Genomic DNA, 20,814 nt, shown 5'->3' with positions numbered 1-20,814 from the left:
GATCGAAAAAAAATGGAAGTCCTGGCTGACGGAAGGGAAACGGCATTAGCTGTAGACAACCCTTTATATATATATATATATATATATATATATATATACATATATATATATATATATATATATATATATATATATATATATATATATATATATATATATATATATATATATATATATATATGGTTTTTCGTAGAGTTTCGTAGAAAATTGCATCTTGATTAAATTGCTTAGAACAAATTTCACACCTTTAAGGCTTTTGGCCAGTGTGTATCCTTAAATGCTTTTTCAAAATATCATCTCGATTAAATTGCTTAAAGCAGATTTCACACGTGTAAGGCTTTTCGCCAGTGTGCACTCTTAAATGCTTTTTTAAAGTTCCTCCTTCGCCAAATTGCTTAAAACAAATTTCACACTTGTAACGCTTTTCACCAGTGTGTACCCTTAAATGTTTTTTCAAAGCTCCTGCTTCACTACATTGCTTAAAACAAATTTCACACTTGTAAGGCTTTTCCCCAGTGTGTATTCTTAAATGAGTTTTCAAATTTCCTTCTTGACTAAATTGTTTATAACAAATTTCGCACTTATAAGGCTTTTCTCCAGTGTGTATTCTCAAATGTTTTTTCAAATTACTATCTCGATTAAATTGCTTAAAACAAATTTCACACTTGTAAGGATTTTCATCAGTGTGCATTTTTAAATGAGTTTTGAAAGTTCTTTCGTCACTCACTTGCGTAAAACAGATTTCGCACTTGACAGGCTCTTCTCCAGTGTGTATTCTTAAATGATTTTTCAAAATTTTATCTAGACTAAATTGCTCACTGCAAATTTCACACTTGTAAGGCTTTTCGATAGTGTGCACTCCTAGATGTGTTTTCAAAGTTCCAACTTGACTAAATTGCTTAAAACAAATTTTGCACTTGTAAGGTTTTTCTCCAGTGTGTACTCTCAAATGTCCTTTCAAACTACCTTCCTGACTAAATTGCTTAGAACAAATTTGACAATTGTAAGGCTTTTCGCCAGTGTGTATCCTTAAATGCTTTTTCAAAATTTCATTTCGACCAAATTGCTTGCAACATATTTCACACTTATAAGGTTTTTCGCCAGTGTGCACTCTTAGATGAGTTTTTAAAGATCCTGCTTGACGATATTGCTTAAAACACATTTTGCACTTGTAAGGCTTTCTTCCAGTGTGCACTTTTAAATGTGTTTTCAAATTACTTGCGTTATTAAATTGCTTAAAACAAATTTCACACTTGTAAGGTTTTTCTGCAGTGTGTAGCCTTACATGTACTTTCAAATTTTCATTTCTACTGAATTGCTTTGAACAAATTTTGCACTTATAATAAGGTTTGTTCTCAGTGTGTATTCGCAAATGCCTTTTTAAAAATCTCGGGACAGTAAATTGCTTCAAACATATTTCACATTTATAAGACTTTTCTTCAGTGTGTCCTACCGCCGATCTTTCGGATTTCGTTTTAATCTCGTTCTGACGTAAACCTGAAACAAAAACCAAACTATAAATCTTTGCGGAAACGGCAGATCATAAACAAAATGTAACAACTCTAGGGGTCGCCAACTTCTTGAAAATTTCAAGATCTTGTCTCGATTTGAAGACAAGATCCAGACAAGAGGTAATTTTAGATTTCAAGATAAGATAAGAAATTGTATGAAAATACCAAGTTTTTGAAGTTATACTTCTTTACCGGCGATATGAGGGTGAATTTTTATATGTTAAAACCTACGATCCCGGCGCATGTGCATTATAACTTTGTTCTGATTGGATGTTCAAATGACATATCAAAAATTATTCAATATGGCGGCTGTGACACAGCTGTAGTTAGATTATTTATGGTTGTTGCGTTTTAAAATTTGTGTGAATAGAAACAACAAACAAAAGTTAGTTAATAGTTATACCTACTGCCTTTTTAAATAGTTTTCATATACCTATATTTTTGGACTTTTGGACTATTTTGGACAAGGAAAGTATTTTGGACTAGTTTTTATTATAATCATATTGTAATTATACATTTGGATTAGGTTGAAATATGTACATTTATTTTCTCAAGAATGGGGAGAAATCACAAATTAGGTTCGATTTTTATTTTTAAATTATGATTTTTTGGCGTAGATTTATTTATCTAGTAGATATGTAATGCTCTAATTTGCATACTTAATTTGATTACCAACAAAAGTTCTACCAATCTTCATCTAATATATTGTTTTCTTACTGTTTTGTTATATTTTAATATTTTTTTCCACAAAATTTAAACTACATAATTTAATTATATTCAAAACAACTCTCAAACAGTAAAACGTTCAGTTACCCTATTTTTCCACATGACAAATAATGTGGAATTGGATGAGTGAGTCTACGCTTCGATTACGAATCAAAGCGCCGAGAAATTCACGGGTTCGATTCCCGATGCAAGTTTTTATTTTTTTATGCATTTCATGATTCTAAGTATATTTGTTATATAATTTTTTTTTTCAGAAAATGCGTATTTAAAATTTTTGCCAACAATTATTATCGTTCAGAAATCATTTTTTCTTTGTGGCATTTTTCAATGTGTTTGTGTGCGTTTTATTCTTTTATTTTTTTAAATTTTTGGTATTGTCTTAAAAATCACATAATATGTAGTAGAAGTATAACTTCTTACGTGCGTACAAAGTACACACACATTCTTTTTTTTTTTGTCAAGAAAACAAGAAATCTTGAAATATCCTGACTAATAATGAAAATGGATCCTCGGAAAATATGAGAAGGATCCAAAATAAGAATTATACAGTACATCCAATTAGTTTTGTTAGTGTTTCAGTATTTTAAATCTCGCAGCTTGAATGCAGTAAATTAATTGCTTATATGTGTCGCATCTATCAATTTTATTATCAAGTTCATGATTATTATTATCATTTACAGTTTGTCTAAAAGTATTGAAGAAAGTGTTTTAAAGCTTCTCAGATAGGTACAAAATTTACAAAAAAAAAATTACCAAATTTTCAACAAAATTTACTGATCAGAACCCATTCCTTATCTAATATTTTGCAATTATTTAGATTTTCGATAGCGTTGTAGCAAAATATAGTTAAAGAATTTTTTACACTTAAACCTTATGTTAGCATCTCGAAAGTTGAATACCATCTTGTAGGCACATCTAATTTTGGCAGTCATCTTACGATTTATGGCCTCGCAAGCCCTGTTAAGTGTAAGTTGCATTTGCCCTTTTTTGACAAGGTATTTAATTTTAATAAGAGGAGAGTTGAATTTTAAAGCAGTATTATTTATATCATTTTCTTCTTCGATCTCATCCTCCAATAAAAAATCAATATCCTTTTTGATGTCTAAAAACTGTTTCGATTTGGTTCAACAATTTTTATGAAATCCTGGACAGCTAAGTTTAGAATATGTGTGAAATATACAAAATGCTTATTTTAAGCATGCAACTACACATAAATTTTGCGTTAATCATGAAACAAATTAAGATCTGGGACTCGTCCCGGAAGCAGTGGAGGCCGTGTTAGCACGAAACGCAATAAAAAGGTCGCCGGAGAATCACCAGACCGGGTAATCAAGAAATTTCAAGATCTTGACAAGAGTGGAGACAAGATATAAGATGTCAAGAAAACGTCACGACAAGATTATTTTAAATTTCTTGATTTTTTCTCAAAACAAGACAAAAAGTTGTTGTCAAAACAAGAATTCTTGTCTTGCCGACCCCTAAACAACTCTAGAATAAATAAAAATCACACTATTACAACAGCTCAGGTGATGATGATTAGGGCTTTTCAACGCTTCTCATTTGTTTCGAGCATGTCATACGCCGTATATTAATATTATACACGGATTATACAACATAATATGACAGAGGCTCGAAACAAATGAGAAGCGTTGAAAAGTCGTATTAAATTTTATAGAGTATTCTGCACCACACTGTAGCGGTATGTGCATTTTACCTCAAAAAGTTTATCTTCGCCTGTTAGTATTTTTTCGGCCAAATGATTTGATACTAGGTACAGTTACGGTCATTGAATAGTTTACAGGCTTACGTATCTAGGAGCCGCTTTTTTAAATTTTTACCTCGTTTAAACCATAGAGTTATATATTAGCATAGAGAGAGTGTCATTCAGAGCGAAGTGACGACACCATCTTTTTTATTTGGATTAGTGCTGTTTCACTCTTACGCATAGTAAAACTGCTACAGTTGTCCTCCTCTTCCGTGCCTATCTTCACACTGAATGTCATCATAGATTTTCGATACAATGTGTTAGAAAGAGATGCAGCAAACCAGTCCATGGGATCTTGTCGTCAGGAAGCGCGGACTCCCTCTATGTTAATATATATACCTCTATGGTTTAAACGCACCTTTTACGTCAAAGTGACGTTGCCAGTGGTGTACCTAGCTAGAGTAGGTTAATTAAAAAATCTAATTTTAAAAAATTTAACAAAATGGAAAGCATAGAAAGAAGTTTTTTGAATAAAATTGATTATGGTCTTCATAACGAAAATAAAGAAGTCTGGTTTTAAAATATGCATATTCTGCACCACAATTTAGCAGTCCACTTGCTTTAATTCTTTTACGTGCAGTGCAAATACTGCCTGAAAACGCTGTCTCTTCTCTTGCTTTTTGAGCTGTGGCAAAAGGATATTCTCTCAAATAATCTACTAACATCTCATCCTGTTGATGTGTGGAGATCTTCTGCCCTCTTGAACCGCCCAAACGTGCTATAGAGTGAAAATTATCCCATATTTGTTTGATCTTCCATAAGCACATACGGCTCACGTTCAAATCAGCAGCAACTTGCCTTAGTGACAAACCTTCTTCGAGTTTGGCAATTGCTCTTGCTTTTTGCGCATCATTCAAATGTATTCTAACCATTTTGGAGGAGTCTGATATACTTTTATTTTATTTTTGAACACTCGCGAAAGTTTTGACAAGCATTGACTTTTTGAAATTTTTTGACTTTGACAAAAAAAATTTTCACCCCCTCTTGGGGGTGAAAAAGTATTCGTCCAAAGTAAGTCCGGAAATTGATAAACTGACTAATTTTAAGTAACTTTTGTTCTATAGAGCTTTTTCACTAAGTCAATACTTTTCGAGTTATTTGCCAGTGAATATGTTGATTTTTTCAACAAAATAACCACACTTTTAGACGGTTTTTTGCAAATAACTCAAATAGTAAGTATTTTGTCGAAAAAACATTCATAGCAAAAATATAGCCTGTAAAAAATTAAACAAAATGGTGTATATATCAGGTTTCTATACCTAGTAGAAGCAGAGTTATAGCTAATTTAAAATAGGTCCATATTCGTCAAATTCCAAATGGAATACTTTAACGTGAAATAACCAAAAATGAAGCACATTTCGGGGAAAACTCATTACAACTTATTTAAAGTATTTAAAAAAGCTTCATTTTTGTTTTATAAAAAAAATTTCTAGCATCAAAAGTAAACAAGTTACGCTCAAATTAAAATTAGTCCCTTTTTTTTGGTAAAAAATCGGGAAAATCACCCCCTAATTAGTATCTCAAATGAACTTAATCGTTACGACTTCACAAGTTTCTTGACCCGTGTATGTATTGTTTATATGATCTGTAAGTTTCATGGGTTCAAAGTCCTTATTTTTAAAAGGGCTGTAGTTAAAAGGGGTTGAACGAGTCACTCATCACGAATGTATGCAAATTTAGAAACATCAAATATAAATCAATTTTTGTCTAACAGAAAAACAAAAAAATACATGATATTCAGAAAAGCAATGCTGATTTTTTTTTGTTTTTCGAGATTTTTGGTATCTCTAACAATTTTTAAGTTATTTTGAAAAAAGCATATTTTTCAAAATTAAAATTTTAAAAATTTTTACTTTAAAACCAAATTCTTTCCAAAATAAGCACTTTCAATCGATGAAACTTACAGATCATAAAAACACAACATAAGTAAAATAATTTGTAGAGCGGTAACGATTAATTTCATTTAAGTTGCTAATTAGGGGGTGGTCTTCCCGATTTTTTTGCCAAAACAAAAGCGACCAACTTTATTTTGAGCGTAACTTGCTTAAATTTAATGCTAGAAACTTTTTATAAAAACAAAAATAAAGCTTTTTAAACGCTTTAAAAAAGTTATAATGGGTTTTCCCCAAAAAGTGCTTAACTTTTTGGATATTTCACTTCGAAGTATTCTATTTGAAATTTGGTGAATATGAATCTATTTTTCATTGGCTATAACTCTGGTTTTACGAGGTCCAGAGACCTAACTCGTGCACCATTTTTTTACTTTTTTGCAGGCTATATTTTTGCTAAGAACGTTTTTCTCGACAAAATACTTACTTTTTGAGTAATTTGCGAAAAACCGTCAAAAAATGTAGTTATTATTTTGAAAAATGAATATATTCACTCGAAAATAACTCGAAAAGTGTTGACTTGGCAAAATAGCTCTACAGAACAACTTAAAATTGGTCAGTTTATCCATTTCCGGACTTATTTTGGACATAAATTTTTTTACCTCCAAGAGGGGGTGAAAGTCACCCCCAGGGCAAAAGCACACATCGGCACAATATCACTTTTTTTCTTTGACATGTAAGCTATGCGTATGAAAAATTTCATGTCAATCCAAGCGGTTCTTTAAAATTTAGAGCAAAAACCATGAAAGAATGGACTATATGCAAAGTAAGGTGTAAACTATTCAGTGATCGTAACTGTACGTCACGAAACCCATGTTTTCACATATTTGTATTAGTCCACAGTCCATCGTCCATTTTGGAAGATGATTAAAAAGTCTTAACTTTTAACTTAAAAAATGGTACTACCACTTTCTGAAAAATTTCAGAGTGCAGGTTGAACGCGTTCCCGCATCATTAACATATTTACGTTGTCGGACTAACGAAACGCTGCTATGAATTTGTCGGACAAGAAATCTACAATCTTTATTAATTCAATATAAGTACTTTAGATTAAAAATTTAGGGCCGGTTGTTCGAACGCTAATCAACAATGATCATTATCAAATATTTAATTACTGTCACCAACTGTCAATGTCAACTTTGTTTGGGTTGCTGAAAACATAATTGATTACAATTATGAAATTACTTAATCAATTATGTTAATAATTGTTATGTTAATTGATTAACTAATCTCATAATTTTAATCAATTATGTTTTTAGCAACCCAATAAAAGTTGACATTGACAGTTTTTCTGACAGTAATTAAATATTTGATAGTGATCATTGTTGATTAGCGTTCGAACAACCGGTTGTTCGAACGCTAATCAACAATGATCACTATCAAATATTTAATTACTGTCACCAACCGTCAATGTTAACTTTTATTGGGTTGCTGAAAACATAATTGATTATAATTATGAGATTAGTTAATCAATTAACATAACAATTATTAACATAATTGATTAAGTAATTTCATAATTGTAATAAATAATTATGATTTCAGCAACTAAATCAAAGTTGACATTGACAGTAATTAAATATTTGATAGTGAGCATACACTTGTTTGCCGTTTTGACCTACTTAGAAGTGTGGACAAGTCTTACAGTCTTTTCCAGTTCTAAAACAAATTCAAATTAGAGGGTATATTGAAGTGACCACAGACTTAGCTGGTCGTATCCAATATCCAATCCAGACGCTGTATGGGCCATTCCACGAACATACGCCTGTTTTGGATTACTTCGACAACGAATATTTTACTGTGCAACATAAGAAGTACGAAAGTAAACGGCGCTAATAATTATTCCAATAAACAACAATGTAATTTGCAATTTACTTTCGTTCTTCTTATTTTGCACAGTAAAATATTGGTTGTCGAAGTAATCCCAAACAGGCGTATGTTCGTGGAATAGGGCATAGGCTGCGTTCAGCGTGAATTGGAGACCACAGCCTTATTGGTTTAGGTGTAAAATGAGAAGAAAATGAAAATAATGGGTACATCCTTATAATCTTATCAACATGCACCATAGCTCAGCTGTTGTTTCCAAAGAGCTGTATTAACAGGAATTATTCAAGTTTACGGACCTGTATATTTTATTTCTGATGAAATTTCCCTTCATGCAGTGCTCGTCACATCTGTCTTAGTGTAAGCAGGAACCGAATAGGTCCAGATGCTTGCTGAGCTTTCACTAAATTAATGAAAAGAATCACAGAACTGTCTTCTTTTTTTACCGACATGTTAACAGTCTGAAATATCGTATGAGGGCGACCGACATGTAGCACTTCGAACGATATATCTGTTGCGATATGTTGTGCAATCGCGCGGAAGTGATATAGCCACTTTACACGATGCAAGTAATTGCGAAATTTATTGCACAAGTTCTTGCAGCAAGAACTTCTGCAATAAGTTGCAACTAGCTTTCTGCAATAAAGTGATTACACGGTGCAAGTAATTGCATAAACTGACATGAAATGGACAGAAACTTTGACATACCATAAATTTTAGGTTATGTTGTTTTTATAAATTAAAAATGTAATTTTTTGAGTAGAGTTATCAGATATATTAAATTAAAAATGTTAGATTATAATTTGAGAAAATTATAATATGTATTATGTATAACAAAATCAATTAATACCTAATGCAAGTATACCTATAATACGACATTATTCATTTAAAAAAGGAAACAAGTTGTTAAATACAAAGAAATAGAAAATAGTTTCTTTAATCCCTATATTGCATAATTAAAGTTATCCACCAGAATAATGTTATCTGTGAAGCGTGAAATTGGTAAAAAGTTCCTCTAGTTTTGTCAAAAATTGTTTAGTTTGAAATTTAGGATGACAGAATGCCAAAACAAACAGTGTAGCCTTAAAAGTTACTAAAAATATAACCAAATTGCAGAAAAAAAGGACATGTTCTATTTAGCTGCAACTACTTGCAGCAAGAAATTGCTGCAAGAAGTTGCAGCTTTTCTGTGCAATTCGCGTATGACACGATGCAATTTCTATTGCTGCAAGAAATTTCGCAATTACTTGCATCGTGTAAAGTGGCTAATAGTGCGGAAGATTCGTGCAAATATTATAAGAATTGTGTATTTATTGATAGAAACATATAATTTGGACCACATACACTACACATGTACAGGTTCAAAATTAGATATGAGGCCATCTCAGATTTTACCTTTTACAAAAATGGTGGGCATTCAAAATGGCGACAATACATATGTGACTAATAGCACGATAACTTTTAAACAAAAAGTCCGACTTCAACCAAATTTGGAATATGGATTATTTTTTTGATGTATAAGATCGAGCTCCTGAACCGGAAGAATCGGTTTACCAGAAGTTGCAATTTTCCTGTTTTTTTATGTAAAAATATGTTGTTTTTTTTTTAAATTATTTCTCCCTGTATTTATGAATTTTTCAAAAAGGTAATACCGGCATTGAAAAGAGCGTAAAAATAGTTTTTAGGAAATATTTTGAACTATTTAGTTATGCTAATTAGCTTGTAATAAATGCATAACTTATCTTCACATGTACCTATGTGCGGCACATTCGTGAAAAATTTTATAAGAATTATTGTGCACTTAATGGTAAAAGCATATAATTAGAACCACATATATGTACTACACATACAAAGATTCAAATTTAGATATGAGGCCATCTCAGATTTCGCCTTTTACCAAAATGGCGACTATACATATGTGACTAATACTGCCGTGCTAAGCCCAAAGGCGGTAACTGATTTTTTATCGAAAATGACATTTTTGTATTTCTAGGTAGGTTTCATTATATTATAATGCTTCTACAACTCCAAAGACTTTGTAAATATATTCTAGATACCCATTATAATAGTTCTACAACTCTAAGGACTTGGTAAAAATATTCTAAATACCTATAATCTACGTAGAAATACAACAATCTCATTTTCGATAAAAAATCAGTTACCGCCTTCGGGCTTAGCACGGCAGAATAGCATGATAACTTTTGAACGAAAAGTCCGATTTCAACCAAATTTTGTATATAGGTTCTTTTTTTATGTATAAGATTAAGATCTTAAACCGGAAGAATCGGCTTACAACAAGTTATGTTTTTCTTGATTTTTTATGTAAAAATATGTTGTTTATTTGTTAAATTTTTTCACCCTGTATATATTAATTTTTCAAAAAGGTAATACCGGCACTGAAAAGAACGTAAAAATATTTTTTAGGAAATATTTTGAACTCTTTAGTTATATTAATTACCATTTAATAAATGCATAACGTATCTTCACATGTAGGTACCTATGTGCGGCAGATTGGTGCAAATAATAATATAAGAATTATTGTGCATTTAATGGTAGAAGCATATAATTTGGACCACACATACTACACATACAAAGATTAAAACTTAATAACATAACTAAAAAGTCAAAATATTTCGTAAAACATATTTTTACTCTCTTTTCAATGGCGGTATTACCTTTTTGAAAAATTAATACATACAGGGTGAAAGAATTGAAAAAGAAACAACATATTTTTACATAAAAAACAGTAAAAACACAACTTTTGGTAGACCGATTCTTCCGGTTTAAGACTTCGATCTTATTTATCAAAAAAAGAACCTTGATGCCAAATTTGGCTGAAATCGGACGTTTCGTTCAAAAGTTATCGTGCTATTAGTCATATTATAGTTGCCATTTTGAATGCCCGCCATTTTTGTAAAAGGAACAAAACTGAGATGGTCTCATATCTAAATTTGAACCTTTATATGTGTAGCATATGTTGCCCAAATTAAATGCTTCTACCATTAAATGCACAATAATTCTTATAATATTTGCTCGAATCTGCCGCACATAGGTACATGTGAAGATACATTATGCATTTATTAAATGGTAATAAACACAACTAAAAAGTTCAAAATATTTCCTAAAAATATTTTTACGCTCTTTTCAATGGCGGTATTCAAAATTAATAGATAAAGGGTGAATCAATTGAAAAAAAAAACAATATATTTTTACATAAAAACCAGGAAAAACACAACTTTTGGTAAACCGATTCTTCCCATTCAAGACCTCGATCTTATACATCAAAAAAGGAATCTATATACCAAATTTGGTTGAAATCTGTCATCTCGTTCAAAAGTTATCGTGCTATTAGTCACATATTATGTATAGACGCCATTTTGAATGCCCGCCATTTTTATAAAAGGCAAAATCTGAGATGGCCTCGTATCTATGTTTGAACTTATATATGTGTGGTATATGTGGTCCAAATTATATACTTCTATCATTAAATGCACAATTGTTTCACATATCGGCTGCACTATAAATCTTTTTTATCGTCTTTACTTAGATTTTAAGTATTTGTTTGTGCGTATCGCCTATAGTATATCTTTTATCGCCCGAGTATAAACACCGCCTAGACATGTTAAGTTGCCCATATTATGTGGAAATTAATAAACTTATATTTTTTATGCATTTATTATTGATCAATCAAGGGACAACCAATTTCATAAATAAGTGTACACATTATTTATCTTAGAAGTAGGTACTTTAGAAATTTCGCACTTGTAAAAATTTTGATTTGTGTGCAATCAAATCTCAAGTGAGTTTTCAAATTACTTGTGTTAAGCTTTTTCCCCAATGTGCACTCTCGTATGAATTTTTAGATTACATGCTATACTAAACTGCTTAAAACAAATTTGACACATACGCCTATTCGGCACTGTGTATTTTTAAATGCTTTCTCAAATTGCCATCTTGACTAAATTGCTTAAAACACATTTTGCACTTGTAAGGCTTTTCACCAGTGTGTACTCTCAAATGTCCTTTCAAACTACCTTCCTGACTAAATTGCTTAGAACAAATTTGACAATTGTAAGGCTTTTCGCCAGTGTGTATCCTTAAATGCTTTTTCAAAGTTCCTGCTTCACAAAATTGCTTAAAACAAATTTCACACTTGTAAGGCTTTTCGCCAGTGTGCTTTCTTAAATGCTTTTTCAAAGTTCCTGCTTCAATAAATTGCTTAAAACATATTTCACACTTGTAAGGCTTTTCTCCAGTGTGTATCCTTAAATGATTTTTCAAAATTTCATCCCGTCTAAATTGCTTAAAACAAATTTCACACCTGTAAGGCTTTTCGCCAGTGTGTTTTCTTAAATGCTTTTTCAAAGTTCCTGCTTCACTAAATTGCTTAAAACATATTTCACACTTGTAAGGCCTTTCTCCAGTGTGTATTCTTAAATGATTTTTTAAACTTCCATCTTGACTGAATTGTTTAAAACAAATTTCACACTTGTAAGGCTTTTCGCTAGTGTGCACTCTCAAATGTACTCTCAAAATACCTGCTTGACTAAATTGCTTAGAACAAATTTCACACTTGTAAGGTTTTTCTCCAGTGTGAATTCTTAAATGATTTTTCAAAGTTTCATTTCTACTAAATTGCTTGCAGCATATTTCGCACTTGTAAGGCTTTTCTCCAGTGTGTATTCTTAAATGATTTTTTAAACTTCCATCTTGACTGAATTGTTTAAAACAAATTTCACACGTGTACGGTTTTTCTCCAGTGTGCACTCTCACATGTTCTTTCAAAACACTTGCTCGACTAAATTGCTTTAAACAAATTTCACACTTGTACGAATTTTCTGGTGTGTGTGTTAATAAAGATCTTTCGGATTTCGTTTTAATCTTGTTCTGACGTAAACCTAAAACAAAAACCAAACTATAAAACTTTGCGGAAACGGCAGATCATGAACAAAATGTAGCAACACTACAGTAAATAAACAAAGAAAAAACAACACTACGACAAAACCACCCTTAAAAAATTAAACTATTAAGATATATAATACTCTCAGGTTTTATTAAGATGCCACAAGAAAATAGCTCTAATTTTCCGAATAAGTTTAGATACTTTTAAAAGATAAACGGCAACCGCTGCAGAAATGTACTAAAGTTTTTTCTGAATAACAACAGCACTAGTGCACAGAAACGTGGAGGTTATCATACTTGACGGACTGATCAGCAAGTTTATCTGCACAATTGGAGCATTTGCAAACAATGTGGAAAAATTAGACAAAACGATAAGATGCACTGACGAAAAAAGATATATTAGTATGTGGACTATCATGATTAAAGAGCTACATTACAATTATCCTCTAATAGTCCAGAAAGCCACTGCGCATCCGCTAGGAAAAATATTCTAATTCGGATTTTTTGCACAATCTTACTCAAAAAGGACTCCCTTTAACAAATTTGCATGTTGCCAGGACCAAAAGGTGGTCAAAAATTTTTTAAACGTTTTTTTTTGTTTTTTTCCTAAAATTATTTTTTTTTGCATGGATCAAAGTTTTTTAGGTTTTTTGGATCATTCCAAACAGAAAAGATCTTTAGTGATTTTTCTCTAAAAATGATAGTTTTTGACATATAAGCGATTAAAAATTGAAAAATTGCGAAATCGGCCATTCTTAAACCTTCAAAAACTATGTAAAAAACTGAAAATTTGAATGTTGCCAAGGTAGGTAGATATTCTTTAAACATCGATTGATGAAATCCCGAAGAATTTTTTGAAATATAATATTCAAAACTCCTTTGTTTTTAATTTCTAATCACGCGTGCGCGACACTATTTTCCACCGTTGCATGTGTATACAGTATGGTGCAAATGAAAGGAATAAATTCGCTATTTCGTAAACCGGCTACTTTAAGAAAAAAACCCGAACAGGTCGATTTTTATTTTTAAGTTATATATTGTGGCATGTATGGTATACTAGTGACGTCATCCGTCTGGGCGTGATGACGTAATCGATTATTTTTTTAAATCAGAATAGGGGTCGTGTGGTAGCTCATTTGAAAGGTTCTTCAATTCTCTATTCAGTAATGTAAACATTTACATAATTATTTATACAGGGTGTCCAAAAAATTTTTATTAAATTAAATTATTTGACAAAAAAGAATTAGAAGGACACCCTGTATAAATAATTATATAAATGTTTATATTACTAAATAGAGAATTGAAGAACCTTTCAAATGAGCTAGCACATGACCCCTATTCTCATTTAAAAAAATCATCGATTACGTCATCACGGCCAGATGGATGGCGTCACTAGTATATCATATATGCCATAATATCGTAACTAAAAATACAAATCGACCTTTTTCGGGATTTTTCCTTAAAGTCGCCGGTTTACGAAATAACGAATTTATTCCTTTTATTTGCACCATACTGTCGGTGGAAAATAGTGTCGCGCACGCTTGATTATCAATTAAAAAACAAAGGAGTTTTGAATATTGTATTGCAAAAAACTCTTCGGGATTTCATGAATCGATGTTTAAAGAATATCGACTTACTTTGGCAACATTCAAATTTTAACTTTTTCACATAGTTTTGAGGGTTAAAAATGGCCGATTTTGCAATTTTTCAATTTTTAATCGCTTATATGTCAAAAACTATCATTTTTTGGGAAAAGTCACTAGACCTTTTCTGTTTGGAATGATCCAAAAATCTAAAAAAACTTTGTTCCATGCAAAAAAAAATAATTTTAGGAAAAAAACAAAAAAAAAAACGTTTAAAAAATTTTTGACCACCTTTTGGCCCTGGCAACATGCAAATTTGTTAAAAGGAGTCCTTTTTGAGTAAGATTGTGCAAAAAATCCGAATTAGAATATTTTTCCTAGCGGATGCGCAGTGGCTTTCTGGACTATAAGGATAAATTTCTCATATCGAGTTCAACTCAAGTTTTAGTGAACATCAGTTAAAAGTCAAAATCGTTTTTCTCAATTCCCGTTCAACCGTTTAAACTGCGTTCAATTCACACACACTACACGCTGAAATTCAAGCGTTGATGATTTCAAAAATTACGCATGCGTAGTGATGTGAGTCTAGAATATTTCCAAGCAAATATTCGCGAACATTGGAAAGTTTCCGAGAATATTCGCCTATAAAAAATGGAAATATTCTCCTGACCGCGAATATTCCCGGAAACTTTCTAAGGAAAATTCTCGAGAATATTTCCGAGAACTTTCCATAATATTTCCGAGAACTTTTGAGAATATTTCCAAGAGCCTTTTGGACATAAGAGTCAGTGACGTAATTGGAATTTACATGGAAGTATCGCTATTTAATTCACACGGCCGGCGATCCTATACCACTGCCAAGTACAAAAGAAACATTGTTTTGAACATTACCTTTTATTTATTTATTTTCAACGGGCTGCAGCCCAATAAGATTACAAGTTTATAATATATTCCAATATACATAATACGTGTGTCAATAATTAAAATACAATAAAATAGTAATAGTCAAACAATAATACAATAAAATATCACAAACTTAATTACATAATTCAGATTTATATATCACAATATTTCAATATACTTAGGTATGTGTGTCAATAATTGTTAAAATTTAATAAAATAGTTATAATAATACAATAAAATATAAATATCACAGACAGATTTACATATCACAATAATGACTACCTATTCCACAACTACTCAAGCATACGCCTGAGGCCTGAAATGAATTCAGACTTCGGTGCAAAGAAATCCAGATCAGGGTGAATATTTGCCCATCTTAGTGCTCGAGATAAAAAGGTGTTATAAGCATAGTTGGTTCTATGGATAGGAACATAGAATGTTTGGTTCAATCGAGTTCTACGGAGAGGTACATGGAGACCAACCTGCTCAAGTAGCCGAGGACACAAAACTGTTGAATTAATTATGCCATAAAGCATCCTTGCATCTTTAATTACTCGTCGGTCACGCAATGAGAGAATACCCAATTGAGTTTCAATTTGATGATAATTTACATGATTTAATTCAAAAGGTATACCCAGTTTATATGCTACGTACCTTAAGAACTTGTGTTGGACTGTCTCGATTTTTGATATGTAAATATTATAAGATGGAGACCATACACAAGAACAATACTCTAGATGAGGTCTAACTAAAGAACAATATAGTAGTTTAATTGCTTCAATATTCTGAAAGTCTCTAGTGCATCTTTTTATAAAACCAAGCATTTGTAAAGATTTTGAAATTTTTTACATATAATGTGATTCAAATAAAAGTTTACAGTCCAAATTAATTCCCAAATCACGAATTTCAGTAACCCAGTCAACAGGAATATTCTGTATATTATAATTATATTCTATTGGGTCTCTCGATCGTCCAAAAGAAATAGCATGACACTTGGATGCATTCAGGGCCATGGCATTCAACATACACCACTCACTCAACCGATCAAGATCATGTTGAAGATTAATACAATCGTTGATAATTGTGTAGAACTTTAGATCATCTGCAAAAAGAAGAGGTGAACTGTGCCGGAAGCAGTGGTGTATATCATTGATGAATATGTTAAATAACAGGGGCCCCAAATGCGAACCCTGAGGTACTCCTGAATGAACCTTAATCTCACTGGAAACAAAATCCCTAATACGCACCATCTGAACTCGGCCAGTCAAGTATGTTCTCAGCCACTCAAGATGTGGACCATTAACACCCATTTGATTAAGTTTAAATATTAAAATATTATGGTTGACCCGATCAAAGGCCTTCGAGAAATCGGTGTATAGCGCATGTACCCTACAGCCCCTCTCCAAGGCCTTCCTCAGGAAGTCCACAAACACTAGTATGTTACATTCGGTTGATCTGCTATTCCGAAATCCAAATTGTTGGTCTACTAGCTGTTTTTCAAGTCAAGCTTTAAGATACTCACATACAAAACATTCAAATATCTTTGGTATTACACTAATTATACTAATGGGCCTGTAATTATTCACCAATTCACAATTTATAAATAGGTGTTAAAAAACTATTTTTCCAACATTCTGGAAATTCACCCTTTTATTTAAGGATAGATTAAAGATGTGAAAAAGAGGTCTGGATAATATAAAACAACAGTTTTTGAGAAAGCTGGGAGGCAATCCATCAGGACCAGGACCCTTATTCGCATCCAGTTCTGATAATTTTAGACAAATATCAGATATAGTTATGTTGAAACCAGTCAGGTTAGTAAGACCAAATGTAGGTGAGTCACTGGGTATGACACATATTTGAGTGGAATATACCTACTGTAGAAAAATATTCTGCAAAAAGATTTACAATATATAGTCCGTGACTGGATTCAACAGCACCATACCTCAACACAGTGGGTAATGAGGGCTTTCCCCTCCGTGAATTCACAAACGACCAAAATCCCTTCAAATTATTTCTTAGTGATAATTCTGTTAGGTAAATATGATTTCTGTAGCTTTCAGCTTTTAGCAATTTACAATTAGCCCTCAGCTGAGAAAAAGTCTGATAATCCAGAACTGATTTAGATAAAATATATTTTTTGTGAGCTTTCTTTTTCTCAAGTATCAGGTTCTTTAACTCTAAAGAGAACCAAGGAGGGAATCTATGTTTTGAATACCTTTTTAGGGGGATGAATAATTTTATAGCTAAGTAAACTATATCATAAAAAATATTTACAATTTGATTCAGTGTTTTTCCTAAAAATAAATTATCCCAACGGAACTGTGATAAAAAATCAGTTATTTTCACATAGTCAGCCGACTTGAAGTCCCGATAGAAACCGTCACTAACCAAACCACTGTCATTGGAGTGCCTTTTGGTCATCTTTATCTCAAATTCCAGGGGTGGGTGATGCATACCCTCCCTCAGAAGAGCTTCATCAGCTCTGGACACAGTTACATCAGCATCATCGACCAACACCCAAGTCCAGAATATTACCAGTTGCATTCACAATAGTGTTGGACAGAAACAAATTGTGGTATGCACACATATCAGACACAACCTGCAGGGCTTCAACTTCAGAAGCTGTGGCATCTGGTAGAGGAATTGTTGTAGAGCACATATCATTTGAAAACCATTCGCAGTTTGGTTAATTGAAGTCAGCAGCCAGATAATAGTGTGCAGATCGATAATCTTCAGCTATTTTTTCCAAGGTTTCAGTAAATATGGAATATTTGTCAAATGTAGACTTCGGTGGAAAATATGCTGTTTCTATAATAAACTGATTAGCGCCTTCAGTCACCAAGACAAAAAGTTGTTCGATTGTCCTGTTAACTGTTAAAGATCTACTGCTTAAGCTCTTATGAACTGCAATAAGGACTCCACCACCTCTTGAGAATGCACTTGTTTCACTGGAGCGATCAGTTCTATATATGTTGAGGTCAAACAACTGCAACTCTTCATCGGCATAGTTACATGTCAACCAGGTCTCATTGAATATGATTATACTGTAGTGAGAATAGGACTTTCTGTAGTGAGAATTAGGAATACCTTCATTATTTTTATACTAAAAATGCCTAAAACTATACTAAAGTCACAATAAAGATGCACTAGAAATAAACAAACTAAGACACGTTGAATGTTACGAGGAGTAGGAGTAGTGCCTACTGCCGAATATGATTTACAATGTATAACCTTTGCAAATCATGATTTACAATTATTTACCTGTCATAATTCCTGTCATTTGACATATTCTACGTGTTCCACTCATTATAATTCCCATTTGGCGATAAATAGCAGCCTGATTTTTGAATGAGAGTTTAATGAAAGGGTAACAAATCAATTGGAAGTTATGTCGGACAAAATACATGTGACGTTTTCGTGGTCTGACCGTTCCAAATTTTTAGGTTGTTCCACAATTAAAACTTCCCCTATTTCAGTGTTCCTATATATCAAAGTTTGCCCGACTAGACACCCTTAAGCTATAACCAAATTTTCAGCTTGCTATTAATCAACTTTTTTCATACGCGGGATTTAGACCTAATATTAAATTATCCGATTATACCATTTATATGATGGATAGTAGAAAATCTAAATAAATATATTTGCTAACAAATTATCATTAATATCTGTCACCGTCCTATATACATATAATCCGATTAACAAAAACACCATTTCATAATATACAATTTGTATTTGCATTAATACAAAACATAAATACAGTGGAACCCCGATAAGTCGGCCCCCGATAACCCGGAAGTCCGGCTAACCCGGACCGATTTTCATCAGATAAACATTTTGATTTTCAATATTTTGTATTTTTCAATTTAATTGTGGCTTATTTCCAATCAAAATAGTTAATTATCAGACAAACCTTTCAACAATAAAAATGTATGTAATATAATATTTGAGAGATAATGTGTACTTATGTGTGTAATTTGAACGATACGATATTAAAAATGACTCAGCACACGCCGCAGAAACAACAGCCACCTGTCTGTAGTATCTATTCCTTTTTATTTCAAACTGTCAGCATTGTTTAGGAAAGACTATTTAAAAAATTATTTTATAAACAATGGTCTTTAGTATTGTGTGTCTTGTATTGTTCGCTTCCATTTGCTTACGTTTGGGTTTGGTGTTTTTTTTAGTAATTTTAATGAGTAGGTACTGTGAACTGTGCATATTTATAAATATATTTCATGTTATTTCAATTCTAACGGAGTTTATCTGTAAGTATACCGTATTTTATTAATTTTTACCATATTCTCCGGCTATCTCGGATTTTCGATAACCCGGATCGGTCGCGGTCCCGATTAATCCGAGTTATCGAGGTTCCACTGTATTTAAGAATTTTATTAATTTTAGACGAAATAAAAATTTCGTGTGACAGTAATGACGATGACAGAAAGCTTTTGCATGATGGCCGATATCGACGTTTAATCGATAGTTGTTATCAATATTGAATAAGTACCTAATTACTAAATCTGTAAAGTTTTGATTTATGTTTTATGAATATACATAATTGCAAAATACTACAGAATTTCAATTTCTGACATAAATTTAATTAACAATAACGTAAATTTTGTACAATATTTTTAATAATTAAAGTAAATAAATTTTAAGTTCACTCAAATAAATAATCGATTACTGCTATCGACCACTTACATTCAATCTCAGTTTATTTTGATTAATCGCGGCATGCAGGTAAAGTAAAATTCTTCTTTCAGTACAATAAAGTGTTACTTTACTGCCGCAAATGGCGTCAAATGAGTACAATAATGAATGACTTTAGTGACGGTTGGCAATAAAAAAAAATTATTTCACACTTTAATTTTAAACGATATTAAGTATAACGATAACATTATTTGTATTTTTGTTAGATTTATTTATAATAATTATAATTATTATTTCATTCATAGGAGATTCTGACCAATAGAAAGCTACAGAAATCTAAATTAACCTGATAATTTTTGATAATTTCCCGTCGTCAAGTATATTACGTCAGAACAGTGGCGTAGCGTGAGTGTCGGCCGCCCGGGGCGGAAGACAATTTTGCCGCCCACTTATTTAGGTATTTTAATTTAATGTATACTATATATTACATACATTAATTACAGAGAAAAAAGTTTATCTGAGTTTTACAATCACGTTTATCAATACAAAAATTCTTTTACTTTAACCAATTAGATACATTGATATAACATAGGTAGGTACCTATCACTTAAGATTAGGTACACCTTGACGATCGACAAATAAAATCCATTTTTAATTAGAACTAAAACGATACTATAATGTTATATTTTTATTTTTATTGAAAAGTAATATGGGTATTTGTTAGAATTAAAATGATTATTTTTTAATGATTTTAGCTTCCAATCGTATAGTAAGATATTTGATCACGTGTTTAATTCTGTCCAATCAGATTAAAATTATACTGAGAATAATTATCTACTGTAGAAAATTACCGATAGAATTTTTTAAGTAGATTGTTTCTGTTTAATGGCAACCAGTTTTCTAGTTTTGACAACTGTCACATTTAAGAAAATATCCATAATATACGTATTGAAAAAATAATCTTACGAATATCACACGACAGTAAGAATAAATAAGAAAATAATGCTTCATTTTTACTCAAATTTGTTGTCATTGGGCAATAGCCACTCGAGCCCTGCGGG

General features: G+C 31.8%; 1 protein-coding gene across 1 annotated transcript in view; it reads right to left on the bottom strand.

The window, feature by feature from the left end:
- Positions 1 to 201: 201 nt before the first annotated feature.
- The window catches only part of LOC126879141 (zinc finger protein 271-like), a 38,450-nt gene continuing 17,837 nt past the window's right edge, over positions 202 to 20,814 (bottom strand). The window contains exon 2 of the mRNA XM_050642133.1: positions 202 to 1,497. Within this exon, the coding sequence (XP_050498090.1) occupies positions 248 to 1,497 (1,250 nt within the window). The 3' untranslated portion in view covers positions 202 to 247. The remainder of the gene's footprint in view (positions 1,498 to 20,814) is intronic.

The sequence above is a fragment of the Diabrotica virgifera genome, chromosome 1, assembly GCF_917563875.1.
Source record: "Diabrotica virgifera virgifera chromosome 1, PGI_DIABVI_V3a".
In the NCBI taxonomy this organism is placed as follows: Eukaryota; Metazoa; Arthropoda; class Insecta; order Coleoptera; family Chrysomelidae; genus Diabrotica; species Diabrotica virgifera.
The sequence above is the reverse complement of the archived record's forward strand: the minus strand, read 5'-3'. Positions and strand labels throughout refer to the sequence as shown.